Raw genomic sequence first — 18,693 nt, 5'->3', positions numbered from 1 at the left:
CCTTTTTGAGACAGGGTCTCACTGCAGTTCAGGCTGGCCTTGAGCTCATGCTGTAGCCCAGGCTGACCTCTAACTCACAATAATTCTCCTGCCTCAGCCTCCTGAGTGCTGGGATTACAGTCATGCACCACCAAGCCCCATCCATGATAGCAATTAGACACAGTGAAAGTAGTTGATATCACTTTGGGAATGCAGATAGATGTTCCTCAATTTATTCAGTAGGTCTTTAAGTCAAAACTACACTTACTACACCTAACCTACTCAGGTGTTTGTCATCTTCATGGTTTGGACCAGAACACTTAATTTTTCGCCTGGACCAGATTGCTTGTGGTGGGTTCTTGTTTTTGCTTGGGCTCTTGTCATCCCACAGTGGTCTTTTGTGCCATTGGTGCTCTGTGGGATTGTGCTCGACAGAACCCCATGGCCAGACCAGGTCTCAGGCACACCAGGGCTCACTGAGGATGTCCAGCTAGCTCTGGGCTGTCAGGAGGTATTCCTGGTTTTCATGTCTTGAACCATTAAATGTGCTCTAATTTTAGCCAGGCAGTGTCCTCCTGATAATGATTCCACTGCTTTTCTTCCTCAAGACCTCTGCCAAATACCTAGGCTTCTTCTGTCCACTCATTTTTTAAAAATAGCCTATCTGAAAACAAGTCTTTACAGAGAAAGCGTTGTAATTGACTCGTTTTGGGTTTTTTTTTTGTTTGTTTTTTTCCTTTGTGAAGTGATCTAATGTGAAGTCAACCAAATAAGAACAAAAGGATAACTAGAAAAAGTGATTTATTTAATGTTATCCCATTTAAGGGTTACTTAATGAGTTGGAATAAGTTTGTATGAAGTAGTGCGCTCATGTTCCTTTTGCTCTCCGTTGCAATTTTAGGGATCAAAGGAAACAGTTCCAAGTACTTGTGGAGAACAAATTCTATGAATGGTTAGTTAATACAGGACATCGCCAACAGCTGGACAGCCTTGTGCCCACTGCAGCAGGCTCCAAACAAGCTGCAGGTTAAGAGTCCTACATCACCTCGCTGGTAGGCGTTTATAGTGCTGTCTACTTGCAGCAAAGTCCTTTGGGGAAGTCTTCCAACTGTACAAAAATAACACACAGTATTATATGTCTAACCCTGGCCAACTTTTCCTGCCATTCCCACCAACGTAAACAGTTGCATACCCACGTTTGCCATACATCATCGTGAGAAAACCAAAGTATGGAGCTGGAGCAGTAGGAATTTAGGCAAGTCCAGCAAGCCGTACCATCTTCGCTGTTTCCTTGGCACAAGCTTCAGCGACTAGAGAGCCTGCTCTGCCCCACGCACAGCTTTAATTTTATTCCCCCTGCCTGACCCATCTGTCTTTGCCAACTCTCCCCAACAAGCCATTCATAAATGGGCTGATCTTTATTAACTATACATATGCAAGACAATAAATTACTTGAATTAATTCATATGAAGATTTGATTCCTGAACACCAGAAGTTTATAGATGAAATAGAAAAAATGTATAAATACGGACAACTTTAATGCAAGTTTTTAATCCATATATGCTGTTTTAAAACTCAAATTGTTTACTTTGCTATTTTAAGATATTTTTAAAGAATAACACTAGAAAAACAAAGGACGCAAGTAGATAATTCACAGAAAAATACAGAGATAAGTATACTTATTTAAAAATAAAGAAATGTAATACACAGGTTGAGCATTCCTTATCTGAAATGCTTGGGACCGGAAGCGTTTTGGGCTTCATCCTTGAGAGTATCAGCGTAGACTTTGCCAGCTGAGCGTCTTGTCTGGAAAATTCAGACTCCAGATGCTTTCGTGCCCTAAGCCGGGCTGGTGAGACAGCGACTAAGCGCCTGCTCAGGCAAGCCCGGGAACCACGAGGCGATCATGGCACCACGTGCCACGCTGGCCCCACTGCCAGGCACCCTGAGCCAGCCACTGAGACCAGGCGTGATGGCACATGCCTGTAGTCCCAGCGCTGGGGAGACTGAAAACAGGAGAATCACAACAAGTCAGAGCTGCATAGTGAGACTCTGTACCAAGTACATTTAAAAAAAAATTAAAAACAGGCCGTAAGCCTTCTGAGTCTTAACACTTCGTAGGGCAGCTTGACAAAAATCATAATTTAAAATATTCTTTGACTTAGCAATTTAACTTTTTAGACTTTATCTTACAGATACACTCATGTACATGAAGATCTATTCAATTTTTATTTTATTTGCTTTGCTAAGTTGCATATACTTATCATGTATGCGTGTTTTGAGAGAGTATATGCACATCATGCAGTAGTGAAGTTGATTGTAGTAACACACATTACCTCACATAGCTGTCATTTTTAGGGTGAGAATGTGTACAGTCTACCCTCTTAGCATTTCTCAAGGACGTGGTATATAGTTAACCATGGTAACCATTGAGCTTACTTCACTTATGTACTGAAATTTTATATCCTGTAAAGTTCTCCTTTTGCAAAGTGGTTATATTTTAAGTAGCTGTAGACTAGAAAGAGCCTACGTCCTTCTCATTGCAGAGCTGGTGCCTAAGGAGCTGGTTGTCTGTGCTATGCAGTGTGTCTTTAAGAAACTATGTCTACTTTTGTGGATACTGAACAATCTCTAAATTCAGAAAAAGTAATATGTCTCCTCTGTTTGAAACATGGGCCAGATTCTCATGTATATAACTTAGAAATTCCTGAAAGAATATGAAGAAATCGTAAGCAATGCTCTTGAGGAATGTATTTGTATTTTATTGAGATACAATGCATGTAACAAAACTCACCCTTTTTGTTTGCTTGGCTTTTAGTTTTCTGAGATGGGTCTCACTATGCAGTTCAAGGTAGCCTTGAACTATTTAGCCCAGGCTGCCTCAAACTCACAGTGATCCTCCTGCCTCAGCCTTCTCGGTGCTGGCATTATAGGTGTGCACCACCAGTCCTGACCTAATATTTACCTTTTGAAAGGGAAGAATTCAGTAGCCTTTAGTTTATTCACAAGTTATGCAACTATCACCGTTTGACAAGTCCAGAATAGTTTCATAACCCCTAAATAATAAAACCTGGGCAATGTCCCCATTTTTCCAGCTCCCTGTGTCTCCTCCAATTCCCAGGCCCTGGCAACCAGCCATCAACTTTAACCATTCTGAACATTTCATATAAATATATAACGTGTTTGGCTTCTAATATTTTCAAGGCTCACCCATGTGACGTCAGGACTCACTCATTTTTATAATAGGATAATATCCCACGGTAGGGCTGTCCCTCTTTGTTTACTTATTCATGAGTTGGCTACTTGGGGTGTTTCTGCCTTTTGTCTGTTACGAATGATACTCTCAGGTGCACTTGTAGACAGGTTTTTGCAGAGACACGTTTTAATTTCACGTGAGTATGCACCTGGGAACAAAAGTGTCAGGACAGATGGTTCACTTTTTAAGGAACTGCAATTTTATAAAGTTAGGAAAAGATATTGTTTATTGTTCGCTTTATATAGTGTTTATATTTGTCTATAGTACCTATTTTTTAAAAAGAATTTTATATTTAATCCTGAATTTTTTATTTTATTTTATTTTTTTGAACTGGGGATTGAACTCCGGCCCTTGCGCTTAACAGGGAAGCGCTTATTCCACTGAGCCATCTCCCTGGTCATAAATGCCAAAATTAAGAATCAGAAATCTGGTAGAGTACACAAAAAAACTAGGACGGGGCAAATGTTAGTTTAAATTAATCCCTGTAGTCTGCTAAGTTTTTATGCCTATCTGTGAATTTCATAATAGAAAAGATGATGAAGTAATGTGACACACACAAAAATTTGCTTTAAACTTTGTTACTCTAGACTATTATCTCACTTTTGTAACTTAAATGAAGATGCAGGCATTTGTAGATGCATTTGTAGATGCAGGCATTTGCTTATTATTTATGTGAAGGTAATAGAAAATGAAGTTATTATTGTTCATTTTTTCTTTTGTTATTTCCAGGGCCCCAAACACATAGGATGTATGGAGGAGGTCACCCACTGGAATCTAGATTGGGACGCACTCTTGCCGCCTGGGAGACGTGGGCCCTTCTGCTCCTGTATAAGACTGCCTCTTGATTTCCATTCCATTCTTGCTACTGTTTAGGTTGGGCTTAAGCGAAACTGCTGACTTTTATGTAAGCAAAGTGTTTATACCACAGAAGACCCACGTTTATGAGGCAAACATGGAAACTTGATGAAGACACTCTATATGTATATTGCTGATATTATATATTTGCTAGTATTTAAATATTTATACCTGGGTATGGTGGACAGCCTGTAATCCCAGCATTTGGAAGGCTGAGGCAGGAGGATCGCTGTGAGTTCAAAGACAGCCTCAACCACATAGTGAGGCTCTGCCTCAGAAACCACCTGAAAAAGATTGTGGATTTGCAGGTTTACTTCATATTTTAATATATATGATTAAAGGATTTCATTCTCTCTAGAGTTGAAGAGTTTTATAGTTCTTTATAACTATTTAAAAGGAAATTGTTGCTCCTTTTAAGAAATAATTGAAATAAAAGTATAATTTGTTGATGTGTAAATATAGCAGAAATAGTTTTATATAAGGATATTTATATGAAACAACTTTCATAAAACGTTTATTATATTTCATTTTCTGCTTCAAATGTACAATAAGCCAACTCAAAAAAAGTAATTTTCTTCTTTTGCTAAAAAAAGGTTTACTTTTACCTTAGGGAATGTTTCTAATGTCACTCTGTTTATGTTTGTTGTGGAAAGCTGTATTTGTTAAGATAAAGGAAAACTAATTCCAAAGTAGTAAAATAAATCTGATTGTTAATAAATATTTCATATGATAGCTAGCTATTTAATTAGTTTTATCGAAAAAGACTTAATTTATAAAGTGAAAATTAATCTACAGAACATTAATTCTAACTAAAGGTTTTAGAATTTTTATTTTAAGATAAGTTCAAGTAAGCAGAATATTAACAAATAAAAGAACACTGGAGTAACAGAAATTGTGATTTGGAAATTGTTAATGAAATGAATATACTAATTAAATACTTTCTTAAAAGTTATTAAGATTCATAAAACTAAACATAAAGCTTCTTGCTTGTTTCTCAGTAATCTTTGTATCAAGGCAGAGTTACCATTTTCTGAATTGACCATAATACATTCTGAAGGTCTCATATTTATTAAAATACTTTTGAACAGTTTTATTAGTGCAAACATGAGGAAGTTGGGCTTTTGAAAAGAATATAATAAAACAGGAAAATAAAAATGGAGACTATTGATAATCTTTGAGTCCACATAAAAATTTCATTCCATTTAAAAAGTCTGAGGTGGTTTAAGAATCAGAAAATGTTCTCTGAACAGGCCCCAAGTATGATATTGTCTCATTGAAAACTATGGTGCATGTTTAAATTTTTTTACAGTGAAACTTGTTACAGTAGAAGCCACATTGGCAGTAATAGCGTATTTCTGGAGCTTTCCTAATTATCTTCAGTAGTGCCGTTGTAGCTGCCTTGACATTCTGAATCAGTTCGAAACATTTCCCTTCCCTGGTCATTCTGACTTTAGAAAAGGGGCAAACGCTGCACCGTACCAGATCTGGTGAGTGAGGGGAAAGGGGCACCCCGTGATGACGTGGAGCCTGCTTTTCTATTGGACACACCGCAAGCGCATCCGCTGTTTTGTTTTTTTTTTTTTTTTTTGTTTTTTTTTTAATCACATCTCACGAAGACACAAAAGAAGACTCCCAGGACTACCCAAGAAAGTGACAAAAATAATGAGTTAAGTGTGCTCAAAGGAGGGGACACATTCTGAGGGGATTAGTGGCAGGGTGTCTTCTACCATAATAACTTTTTAAACATTTACACATGAATTTTATATTTTCATCACTCCTTACAGTATGAATGAGGGAAAAATCACCTTTTGGGTGGCAGGTTCTGCAGTCCCAGAGTAGCTTTCTGTCTCTGCTTACTCTGCTTATTGTGGATTAGAACTCGACCTTGTGTTTTGAAAAACATTCAAAGAGCAGGTGCAAGAATAACTAACTCTTTTAATTCTGTGTAGATTCACCAGTTATTAACATTTTTGCCTCATTCACATTGCCACTTCCTGTGTCATACTGCTTTAACAATTTGAGATGGGTTAGAGACATCGCAGTGTTGTATTCCGAAATATGTTAGCATGCATTTCCTGAAGACAAAGACATTCTCTCACGTGGCCGTGCTACCATGACCAAATTCAAGAAGTTAAACATTGGCACCATAGTAATATCTAATCTATGTTAAGATTTTTTTCTAGTTGTCCCAAGAATGATCTATGTGGTGATTTTTTTCACCCCACACACACACCAAACCATTCATCGCCTTCTGTTGTCATGTTGTTTTGTTTTCAGGACAGGTCACTTTTGTTCAGAAACAGAGAATGGTCTTCTGACTTTTGCCAGTTTTGTTGAAGAAAAAAAGACATTAGGAATTTTAGAGGGTTTTTTTGTTTTGTTTTGTTTTGTTGCGGGGGAGGGCAGGGGATAATTGCCAGGGAAGGGAGACTTTGTTTTTATTTTTAAAACTTTGGCTGGATTTTGGTGTCTTGACTCAGCAAAGTGTATAATGCAGCAGGGCTTGGTAAGCATTAAAGGGAGTAATGAAGCTTTCTTTTATTTCATAATCCCAATTGTTTTTCTAGAAACCATCAATAGCCTCTAAATGACTGACTCAATTTTTGGATCCTAATCTCATGACTAAGCAAATGTTTGATTTGAAACCAGTGCAGTATAAATGTGTCTGCCTCTGACTCCCTGTAGCCACTCCTGCATTTCTTTCAGCACTGGGGAAGCCAACCTGTGCACTAACGATGTCTAAAACTGGGACCAAGGTAAGTAAGTGGTCGTACTGATGCTTAGCCTGTGCTGTTTGCCTTACAGTACAGTGAAAGAACATGGAAAAAACTTATGCTTCTTTACCAAGAGGTGAGTAGTGTGGAAGGAGTGGTTAGAGGACTGGGACTGGGAAAGATCAGGAAACACAGTGTTGTACTCTAATGGAATCACCAAACACTACTTAATGAGCTTATCTTTATGTAAATGCCATGCCAGATGTGGTATGGGTGAATAATACGTAAGTAGTAATAAGTAAGTAGTAATAATAAGTAAGTAGTCTGTGCATCTGCATAGGAATAGAGCATGCTGTTGAGGATTACGTGGATGACAAAATATTTAGTAGGCCCTTAAATTGCTCCGTGAAAGCCAACCTCAATGGTTAATGTTCCAGAAGGCCAAAGTAGTGAAGCTGGTCAGAGGAGCGAAACTGTCTGTCTCCTTCATCCAAACAGTTACTCGTACTGTGCTCACTTAATGGCAAGAAAATTACCTCTACAATATTTGCCCGAAAATTGCTAGGCTACATATTGATCTTTCAGGCAGGGCTTTGCGAGTGAGAAAATACACCTCGTCTTCCTTTCATCTCTCCCAGGATCCAGTGAGTCTAAGGTACAACCATTGTCTGAGCCCTCTTCCAACTTTTTGCCTTGCAAATTTTCCAGTGAATTTTAGTGAATCTTGAAAGAATGAGACGTTCAGTGAATGCTTGTGTGCCCTACACTTGCGTTCATCAGTTAACATTTTGTCATATTTCATCTCTTTCTGTCTCTTTATATTAAACCACTTGAAGCAAACTGGACTTCATTATACTGTTATATTATGTATTTAGGTTTGTATGTGTGAAAAACAAATACCTCCCCGCACAAATCAGGTGTATCATGCTCCCAGATGTGTCATCAGTCATCCTGTTCCTGATATCCCACATAAATCAAACTGATACTCAGACTGTATTCAAATTTCTTATTGTCCTCAGAAATGTGCATTATATAAGATCCAGTCACACCAGGCTGGTTATGTCCCTAGCCTGTTTTTTAAAATTTTTTTGTTTTAGCTACTTTAACTTTGAATAGTCCTTCTACTTTTCTTTCTGGTTTTTGAGACAAAGACACTTTTCAAACTCCAGACCAGGTAGGTGTGTTGTAGAAAGCTTCGCATCTACATCTGTCTGGTTATTTCCTTGTGTTTAGATACAGACTAAACGACTTCGGCGAGAAAGCTGGATAGGCAGGATTGAGTGCATTTCGGTACATCAGGAGCTGGATGTTAATAATAACTTAATAACGTTTGGGCCTAATTTTTTTTCCATTTAGCAATCAGCTATATTTATCATCAGCAAAGTTTTTTTGGGGGAAAATAACACCATATCTTTAGTACTTTGAGGTTATAGATGCAGTGCACATTCCGCTGAGAAAGAGCTTGAACTCCTTGGAGGGGTTTCCACATCCTGAGGAAGACTGTTACACAACCGTCTTACACAGATGAGAACATCTGTTTTCAAACTCTGCTTTCCAGAGTAGTAACAGTGTGATCTTTTATTTCTCATAGCGAGGTTGTTCATTTAGTTGAGTAACTTGCTTGCTGAGCCAAGGGAGGTGATAACTTATTTATTCTCTCCCTTGTTTTATTTATTCTCTCTCTTGGTTTAATCAAAGGAGTTATGAGCCTGCAAAATGAATGGATTCTATTAAGCATATTTTGTACCTTCTGGAATATTCGAGGCATTTTTCTTTCTGTTGGATTGGGTTGGTAGGGTATTTTTCAAAATACAAACTTAAAACCCATAAAAATTATGGGAAAACCTATACATTTTGCAGATTTTTGTATAAAATTTTTGTAGAAAAGAGTCCAAACCTCTCAACCAACAGTTGAGAAGATACATTTATTATTTCTTTAGAAAGAAAAGTTGACTACACCCTGGTGCAACATTCTCAGGCTCTGAAATTTAGAAGGACTCACGCTGAAAGGGGAGATTAGCCCCAGAGCCCAGTAATGGTTCCGTGGCAGCTCCACACGAGTGCTTTGCTTCAACCTTGGGATGTTTGCTGGGGGGTGAGCAGTGTGGTAGCCTTGGAGAACATGAGCATTTCTTCTCCGATCTGGTGTCAGGCATGGGTGCAGAAGACAGTGGGTAAGAGATGGTGGAATGAAGTAGCTGATGATAACTTTATTTACAATGGCATATACCTTGCAAAGCCTTTCTGGTGAATGTTGGTTGAAAACCCAAGGCAACATGAATTAATTGGGGAGTTTAAAACCTATCCATTCTTAGAGAAGTTACTTGATTTTCCTAAAGATATCTCTACAGTCCTGGAAAAGGTCTCCCAGGCACAGCACTAGTCCTGCTCATTGTCTAAGAAAGTAAATGCTGCCATGGAGAATGGAGCCAACAGTACAAACAAGAAGACACCAAAGGAAATAAAATCAGCCACAGCAGCACACAGAAGTTGTGCGCTGCCTTTCACTGACTTGTTACTGCTAGTGCCCGTAGCCAGAGTCACTTCTCTTCTGTAACAACTGTAGCAAACGGTCTTCAGCAGTTAGCAGTCAGGTACTGAGCTGAATGCTTAATCTGATTGGCTTCTTAGACCATCTCCGCAGTAGGTGCTGTTACCTTATTTTGCCCATAAAATCCTCTAGAGACCCCTTCAATGCCCGGTCCAGGATCTCCAAGCTAGTAAGTGGTAGGCTGGGATTTTTTCTTCTTTATCCATAAACAGAGGTGTCTGTCCTATGCTAAACAAATTTGAGAAAAAAAGGAATAAGGAGATGATTCTACTCATAGGTGAAAAGGAAAATAAGATTTAGAGACTAGAAAATAGAGAAATGGGAAGCGTAGGGAAGGAAGTAATTATTAGTATGTTGCTATCTAGAAAGAATTACCCAGCATGGAAGAGGATGCCCTTTGCCAATTCTTCATCCTTTACGTCTAATTGGTCACCAAATCCTAAATCTCATTTGTTTTCCCATTGCAGTTGCCTGGCATTTGTCCTCACCATGTCACCTGGCTCACAGCAACCATCTCTTTCTGGGAACGAACCACTCATGTCCAGCTCTCATATAAACTCCAAGAGGATTCTAGCATAGCTCTGGGCTGATTTTTCTGGCTTTTTTTCCTAATACTTCACCACATACTCAGTATGGACTAGATTTCATGAACTTACTATCCCTATAATTAGCCGCGTTTTACCTTTCTTTATTCTGAGAGTAGGATTTTCCCTTCCATTGCCTGTGAAAATCATTTATTCAACCTTAAAGACAAATCTGATTTCAGCTGCTTTTATCTACAAGGACTTGGTTTTCTTCTTTAAGGTCAGCGTAGCAAATGAGCCACAAGGTGGCGACAAAATGACAGGATATGATTTGCATGAAGTATGATACCCTATGGTTTCATATTGAATTATAACCTAGCATGGAGCGTAGATTGTGGAATCAATGAGCAAGAAGGGACGGCTAGCCCATTCGTGGTTTTCATAGTAGCTTTTAGGAACTGATTCATGAATCCCTAGAAACTCCTGGAAACTTTTCTTTGAAATCTAGTTTTGTTTCATGGCCAGGGCTCCAATCTGTCAAATCTTTTCATGGAAAAAAAAATCATTTGACAGATGGGAAGCTGGAGCCTAGAGAAGTGATGGATGAAGGGAGCAGGTTGGGTGGTGGAACGGTTGCTGTGGCCCCCCCGCCTCGCATTCTAGCGTCCCAGGGCTGCACGCCTTGCTACTTCACAGAAACCCTATTGGCAGTAGACTACTGCAGAATGTTGTATATTTTCATGAGTGTATGCTCTGTATCAACAATAAACAAGCTCTCAGAAACTAGGCTGTTCTTTTTCTCTGGACATCTATGTTATCTGGCATGAATCTTGCCTGTAGAAATTATTCATCTTCAATATTTTTGAGGACCTGTTGGGTGCTGGGCACAAAAAGTCCATACCTTAAGTAAGACTTGCTCCTTGCCCTTAGAAGAAGTCTAGTAGGATCTCAAAGGGAGGAATAGACATACATATACAACCTAACCTAACAAGGAGCTTGATTTGGTGCTCCTCTGACTCGGTTTGCAACCAGAGGCATGGAAAGAATCCAGGGTATTAGAGCACTCTTCTATTCTGCTTTATTTTAAGCATTCAGAAAGTACTTGTTCCCATTGTTGACTGACCACAGAAGTTGTCCACCAGAAGCCAAATGGGAGACAGGGTAAAACTATATATTCTCTCCACAAAATTGGAAAAGGAATTTCTACAGTGGGCGATATATATTCTTTTTATTTTACTTGTAAATAAACTTGTCCAACTTGGTTCTTCTGTTTATTTGCCCATACTTCAGATTACTTTCTATGAAGACAAAAATTTTCAAGGCCGCCGCTATGACTGTGATTGCGACTGTGTGGATTTCCACTCGTACCTAAGTCGCTGCAACTCCATTAGAGTGGAAGGAGGGACCTGGGCTGTGTACGAAAGGCCCAACTTCACTGGACACGTGTACATCTTACCTCAGGGCGAGTACCCTGAATATCAGCGTTGGATGGGCCTCAACGACCGCCTGGGCTCCTGCCGAGCGGTTCATCTGGTGAGGAAGGGGACTTCCCCCTGTCTGTGTCTCTGTCTCTTCCTCTCCTTTCAGTCTTCCTATTTCCTCATGGGTGGCTGGCTTTTGTTAGCTGATGAAGCTTGAAAAAAAGTCTGCAGTCAGTTGATCACAAGACTGAATACTGTTTATTTCTATGATGTTTTCTCTACCTCTTGGGTATTTAGAGGAATGAACTTTTTCTTACTGAAGGTCAGCTGTTTTCATTAGTTCTTAATGGGGACAGTTCAGTGATGGTACTTTCGAGGTGGTGGGTTCTGAAGCACCATGTCCTGAGCTCCCGACCTGCTGGTGGCTTCCATAATGATGGGTGTTTCTTGTCTTCTGTGCTTTTTCAGTCTAGTGGAGGCCAGTATAAGATTCAGATCTTTGAGAAAGGAGATTTTAATGGTCAGATGTATGAAACCACTGAAGATTGCCCTTCCATCATGGAGCAGTTTCACCTGCGAGAGATCCACTCCTGTAAAGTGCTGGAGGGGGCCTGGGTTTTCTACGACCTGCCCAACTACCGCGGCAGGCAGTACCTCCTGGACAAGAAGGAATACCGGAAGCCCATTGACTGGGGTGCAGCTTCGCCCGCTGTGCAGTCCTTCCGCCGCATCATGGAGTAATGATGTGTTTGGGGCCATAGACGTCCTGACAGCCAAATGCTGGCTGGCCTCATGGCACAAGTAGACACCATAAATAAAGCAATTGGCATGCATCCACTGCTGACTACAGTGCCTCTTCTTAAACGCTTCTAGGGACTGGTAAGGTAGTGCCTGCCACTGGGGAGCTATACAGAGCAACTCATCATCAGATTAGCGACAAATGAGACTGCATTAAAGTGTTACAAAGTCCTACTGCTGTGTAGTGGTTCTTCTTGTTTATGTTTTCCATTAATTCAACAAGCACAATAGTATTTGCTGCTATGTATCAAGTGTCTGTGTTATTCTGACATCTTTTAAAAAGATAGTAAAGTCCAAGTCCAGGATCTTTTCCCCAAAAGTATGAATGGGAATTGCCAACCTGTCCGTGTCCCTCTTATTCTTCATTGTCTTCCCGATTTTTGTTGTTTCATTTTTTCACTGACAAAAGTAGGGGGGAGGGAGACATGGTAAACCAAGGAGAAAGAGCAGAAAGCAGTGCATGGGCTGTGAAGAGCTCCAGCCCAGGAGCTGACTGCAGCCAGTAGCTCTGGACTCGCCACCCTACCATGAGGCTAACTGCCTTGTCGCCAGACAAGTGAGTCACACCACATTGTCTCAACAAACACCTTTGGGTTCTTTGGAGGCCAGAAAAGACCCTAGAACAATTAGCCATTGACCCAAGACTACGGACACATCAGAAGTGTGTTTCCTATGCGTGATCTCAGGTCCAGTCTCATTTTCCACCTGGGAAGCAGCTGCAGTAGCTGCTCGTGTCCCGCCTACCCGACGCTGCCACATTCCTTGGGAGTCCATCCCAATCTGTTCAAAACAACCAGGAAAGCAGCTCTGGCAGCTGGACAAAAAAACAAGTGTCAAGATGACTAACTGCAGTCACAGAGAAGTGTAAGATAGCTTCTGACAGAGAAAAACAGAGTGATTGAGGTGGGTTGCATTTGGCTTTGCTCGAGCCCTGATTCAGGAGAAGCCTGCCATTGTTCTCAGCTGCACAGACCAGACTCCAAAGTACCCGATTCTTACAGATGGTTCACAGACCAGTGAGCTTTCACTTCAAAAGCAATTTTGCTAGCAAGCACTGCTGCTAGAGGTGGAGAGTTTCCCAGGTCTTTGGTACAGAATTCAGCTAGTAGAGCAGAAAGCTTGAGTCCTGCCTGTCAGGCACACCCAGAGCCACCCTGAGGTTATTTCTCTAACTTAATTCCCCCTTTTTATTATTATGTTGCTCTGAAATGGAACCTCTGGAAAATAGGGCCAGGGCATATTTAAGCCATTTTAGTCCTGTTTCTATCCCAAACGTTCCTCTGAGACAAATGAATTTTTTCCAAATACGGAGTTCACTTCCCAAAACACAGCATTGAGGACTTCCATTCAAAGCCTCAGGATAAAGCTGTCAGATGAAATACAGAATGGAAATATTGTGGGATGTAAGTACAGACATAATGTAAGTTTATGCTAAGTATTGCATGGAACATACCTACACTGAGAAATTATCCTTTGTATAATACTGTATCCTATACTTACATTTGGAAAACCTGGTAACCCTAGTACTGTATAAGAGTTAGGGAAGTTACACATGAGGGACACAGCCAAGACCACAGAGGGTGGTGTAGAGTCTATGTCCATAAAAGAACAGTTAAAAAGTACTAAGGTTTCGGTCCTTTGTTGTTGTTGTTGTTGTTGTTATGTTTGGATTTTGTTTGTTTTTTAACAAAGGTGAACCTAGGGCCTTTGTACTGAGCTGTATCTCGAGCCCTTTTTCATTTTATTTTGAGACACAGGGTTGCACTGACTTGTGCAGGTGGGCCTTGAACTTACCGTCCTCCTGCCTCGGGCTTCCTCAGTGCTGGGTTGACAGACATGCACCAACACACCTGTGACTATATTATACTTTATTATGTAGTATGTACATATTATTTAATTCTGCAAGCTGGCCAAACATGTCTGCATCTAGACCTGGTCTATGGACCTCCAGTTTTTTGATGTACTATGCCTTACAGTGAGCCAACACCCGCCCCCTAACTTTCAGTCTGCAGTCCTAGCTCTGCGTTCCATCTAGATCTTCATCCACCGGATAGCTCCGAAGATACTTACGGATTCTTTGGCCTTCCTCCATGCCGTCACTTCTGTGCTGAATAATTCCTATTCCTTCCATTGTGCTCCCTTGGCACTGTCATTCCCAGGCTCCTCCCCAGCCTGGTGCCAACTCTGGGTCGCTCTTACATGTCAGTTCTGGTTATCTCTTCCCTCGGCTTAGCTGTGCTCTGACCCATGCACACTGCATCAGGAGGACGGTGTTCAGTTCTCTCCTCCTCCTCCCTCGGCTCTTCCTTGGCTAAGCTCGGCTCTCCTCAGGCACCTCTGCCAGCCCCGATCTGGGACCAGGCACCTTTTCTTCAGAAATTGCTCTCTGGTTCAAAGGCTAGAAAGTCTCCTTCCTCGCTGGGAGTTAGGGATGTATTCAAATCCTGCCAGGGCCTGTTAGCTCCAAGTCACGTGGTCTAACATGGGTGACCTCAATTTCCTGTAAGAAAGACAATGATGGCATCTACCTTATGGATATGAAGATGAGATAATTATGAAATTCATGTTAAAGTCACCACAAAGACTAAATAGAAAAGACCCAATTATTGCTCCTATCTTAGATTTCTTTCAGCGTCTGGCCACATCTTTGTCAGCTCACCAGTACATCATGTGTGTTTCTGTTTAAAGATGCTTTATTTAATTACATTGTCTGTTTGTTAACATGGAACTCAGCCACCAGCACTAGAACGCAAGCCTGATAGATATTGACACATACTTTCTCAGTGAAAGCACACCCCAGCTGTCTCACACTTTGGAACATTATGCAGCACACCAGCATGACATTTGGGGGCCATTCAACACAGTGAAAGCAATGAAAAGCAAAGCAATGCAGCAAATGGGCCGCTAACAGGTGTGACTCATTTGCAAGGTGAGAACTGAGATGAAAGAAGACAGAGTACAGGTGTGATGCCACATAGGTGCTCGGAGGCCGAGGCAGGAGGAGCACAGGGTCAAGACCCTGTCTCAAAACAAAAACGTTAAATAATCTTAAAAGGCAAAGAGGGTACAAGAGAGAAATGGAAAGAAGAGAAAGTAAAAGAAAACAGTAAAAGGAAGATGGTGTTTGGTCCATCTCAGTTGAAAGCATGTTCTGAAATTCGGAATTTGGTGCTGCTTTGCCTGTATCTACGTATGGCCTCTAAAGCATCACTGGTAGCGATTTAGGGCTTGCAGGGAGATTTAATGAGTTTACAAATATGGAGTCTATGAAACAGTGAAGGCCAACTGGACTTTATTTACCACCTTGATCGCCTTCCTAGTAGTATTTCTCAGTGCTAAAGTACCTCTGTTGCCAAGTTGCTTGCTAGTTGTATTCTTTACTTGGTTGGCCTTTTGTACTCCTTTCTACTTCCTAGCTGTTTATAGAAAAGTGTCTGTATTTTTGGCAGATGCTTCATAGTTGGGAAAAAATACATCAGAATGATCTAACTCATCCTACCACCTTGAAAATCAGCCATATTTTAACTGCCATAGGAGCGTGGCGTTCTCTTAGCTCTCTCCTGGCCTCCCCTTGGTTCTACCTCCTGAGGGCTCCACAGCCAGAAGCGTTGTCTCGAGCTCACCCCCATACCCCCTTGGTTTCTAGCCTTTCCCTGTCTATCCTTCTTCCTGGGGTCTTGGAGAAAATTCCTAGGCTCTGTTTCCAGCCTCTGGGCTGAGCAGACCCTGCACATGCAAGAAAGAAAGTTCGCTGTGGGTGTGACTTCAGTGCAAGGGGCCTATCTGTCCACACACACACCTCCTGCCTCTTCCTCTCTGCTCGAGCCTCTGGCTTCACAGTCAATTTCCGAACTGGAGTTGCTGGGACACTTTCACACGTTGTCGTAAGTTACAGAGACAGTACACTTCAGTTTACATAGGGCGGGGGAGGCTCAAAAGGACAAAACAACCTGTCGTCTCAAGACACAGCTTTTGAAGGTCTTGTCCTGTCTGCCTTCCAGCTCTGCTTCAGGGGATGGAAGCCAGAGCTCTGAGCTTGTCAGGCAAGTGCTCTGAACAGACCTGTGACTACAGTCCTGGCTGCTCCACCCTCAAGAGACAGAAGCACAGGGCCGTCTCAGTCATAGCATCTGTTTTGATTTTTTTTTTTTCCTGCTATTTGTTTTAGAATACAGATATTCTTCATTTAATGACCTACTTGTTTAATGACTGTTAGGACTTTAGACTGATGTGTGCTGTTTGGACTTATATCCTACCACTCAGACTTATTTCGTGTCTTTATGTTGTATATTCTTTTGTGGCTGACTTGTTAACAAAATGTGTTTGAGTTTCATCTATGTTGTGGCCTGTGTCACTCCATTGCTTTTTGTGTCAAATATTATTCTATTGGAAGGAAAATGCCGTGGTTTGTGTGTCTAATCATCACCTGATGGACATTTGAGTTGTTTCTGCTGTCAGGCTCTTGCAAACAACGCCGCATAAACGTTCAAGCACATGGTTCTCACTTCCCTATACCCACCAGTTTAATTGCTGAGCATGTGAGCTATTTGTTTTGTTTCTTTTTTTCTTTCTTTCCTCTTTTCTTTCTTTCTTTCTTTCTTTCTTTCTTTTTTCTTTTCTTTTTTTTTTTTTTTTTTTACTAGAAATCAAATCCAGGGCCTCACGCTTGTCAGGCAGGCTCTGTGCCACTGAGCTCCATCCCAGCTCGGAGCTGTTTTCCAATGCTAGCAGTGTGTGGGGCCTTGAAGCTGCACAGAGGTAAGCAGAATTCCAGCTCTCCTTCTTTCTAGTTATAGGCTTGAGGCAAACATACCTATCTTAGTTTTGACTTTCTCATAGATAAAATGGAGACAGGTTTTTCTCAGTAATTTTCTTAGTATGAGATGAGCTAATGAAGGAATAATTTTTAGCCCAACTAATGATGCAATGGAACAGGTATTGAATAGAAGCAGCTATTCAAACACTTTCCAAATATGAGGTCCCTGAAGGAGGAGGGTTAAAAGGAATTCTTGGTGCTGAAAGATGGGGAGTCAGTGGGTTGATGGTCTCTGAGGTCCCTTTCTGCTTGAACCATTAATAACTTGGGGGTCTGTGAGTGACTTTTCTGGAGAGCAGGTAGAGGGGCAGGTGCTGGAGAGTAAAGAGGAGGCCAGAGTGCTCTGGGCAAATAAGAAGGTAACTGCCTGTACCAGAGGAGGATATTAATCTCCTGTGATGGTTCATGTACAGCTACGCCCTCTCCTCTCCATGCCCAGGGCCTTGCCTTGGGCACTCGGGTGGGGCCTTGGAAGGTGGTCGGATTGTGGGGGCTCAAGCTGACCTGCCATTGGGAGGTGGGGTCTGGTGGGAAGAGGTAAGCCCCAGGGGTGTGACATGGAAGGTCTACCTCCAGCCCCAGCTTCTTCCTTGACTCTATCTGCTTCCTGTCTACCAAGAGGAGATCTGTTATTCCTCTTCCGCATCCCTTTGCCTTGCTGTCCTGCCTTGGAACCAGCCAACTATGGACTGAAACATGAGTCAAAAACAAACCTTTCCTCCTTTGAGTCATGGGAACCATGTCCCAGCAACCAGGAGCTAAGACACCTCCCACAGCCTATCTCTCCTAAGCCCCAGGGAGCCCCTGGATGTTCTCTCTTCTCAGTTAACCAATCACGGTCATTTTCTACTTCGGTCCCATTTTGCTGGCACCGGAGTGACCTTTTGTGAGTCAGCAATCGCAGGGACTCAGCACTCTGGCTGAGCTGTTCTGGAATGGATTTGCTTCAGGGGAAATCCTGCCAGCACTTTGCCTCTTGGGAGCGAAGTTCGCAGCAGGCAGAGATTTGCTCCTATTGTTCGCACCCCAGGCCCCAGAATGGGCTGCATCAGCCTGTGCACTGAGCCGTGCATGGGGACAATGGTGGGTGCTGGCTGGAGTGCTGACCCCATGGCTTCTCCGCATGCTGCAGGGCTTGCCTGGCCAGGCTGGTGCTGGGATGTGCAGGCCTCTGGCGGGAGAGAGAAGGCCAGGAGCCGCTTGCAGGCTGATCAGAAGCAGAACGTTGGAGCCTTGTCTGCCAGGGGTGAAGAAATCAGTTCTCCTGTCCCCTCATTGGGTCTCGGTGGCCACAGTGGCTCCGTTTGCACGTGGTATTCCAGAGCTTCTAAAACTCTGACATACAGGGCTTCGTTTGATCCTCACCATGGTTATTAAAAAAAGGGATGATGGTTATAATTATTTCCATTTTACACGTAAATTGACAGAGTCACAGAAAAGCCACGGTGATGTGACCTTAGGGGGACTGCAGCCACCACTCCCACAGTGAAGAGGAAAGACAGGTGCTCATGCAACAGTTTCCCTGGGGTATGATGATGTTAAGTCGTTTTCCTCATCTTCGCCACAGCTACCCTGTCGGTTCCTGGCTCGCTGGACCTCGGGGCTGTAACATGTGTCTGACTTTGCGCCCAAAGAACAAATACAGTCAGCTGTTGGTATTATTATTATTATTATTATTATTATTATCTCCTACCCTTGCTCCTGCATTTGTCTGGTTTCTAATTGGGTCCTGCCATAAGAGACACATGGCAGGTCCAGCAAAACAGAGACTCCATGGCT

The 18,693-nt window shown here is 42.0% G+C and overlaps 2 protein-coding genes across 3 annotated transcripts in view; both read left to right on the top strand.

Moving 5' to 3' along the window:
• The window catches only part of Tbccd1 (TBCC domain containing 1), a 39,710-nt gene extending 34,843 nt beyond the window's left edge, over positions 1-4,867 (top strand). For both annotated transcript variants that reach the window (XM_004640883.2, XM_023700900.1), the window contains exons 7-8: positions 881-1,005; positions 3,965-4,867. In XM_004640883.2, the coding sequence (XP_004640940.2) occupies positions 881-1,005; positions 3,965-4,080 (241 nt within the window). In that variant the 3' untranslated portion in view covers positions 4,081-4,867. The remainder of the gene's footprint in view (positions 1-880; positions 1,006-3,964) is intronic.
• A 1,912-nt stretch (positions 4,868-6,779) lies between these two features.
• Positions 6,780-12,136, top strand: Crygs (crystallin gamma S). The gene is made up of 3 exons (XM_004640882.2): positions 6,780-6,846; positions 11,170-11,412; positions 11,769-12,136. The coding sequence occupies exons 1-3, from the start codon at positions 6,826-6,828 to the stop codon at positions 12,039-12,041; spliced, it is 537 nt and encodes a 178-aa protein (XP_004640939.1). The 5' UTR covers positions 6,780-6,825; the 3' UTR covers positions 12,042-12,136.
• The last annotated feature ends 6,557 nt before the right edge of the window (positions 12,137-18,693 follow it).

This window comes from Octodon degus, unplaced genomic scaffold (assembly GCF_000260255.1).
Source record: "Octodon degus isolate 3935 unplaced genomic scaffold, OctDeg1.0 scaffold00128, whole genome shotgun sequence".
Lineage (NCBI taxonomy): Eukaryota > Metazoa > Chordata > Mammalia > Rodentia > Octodontidae > Octodon > Octodon degus.
Note: the sequence above shows the minus strand (reverse complement) of the source record. Positions and strands in the feature narration are given on the sequence as shown.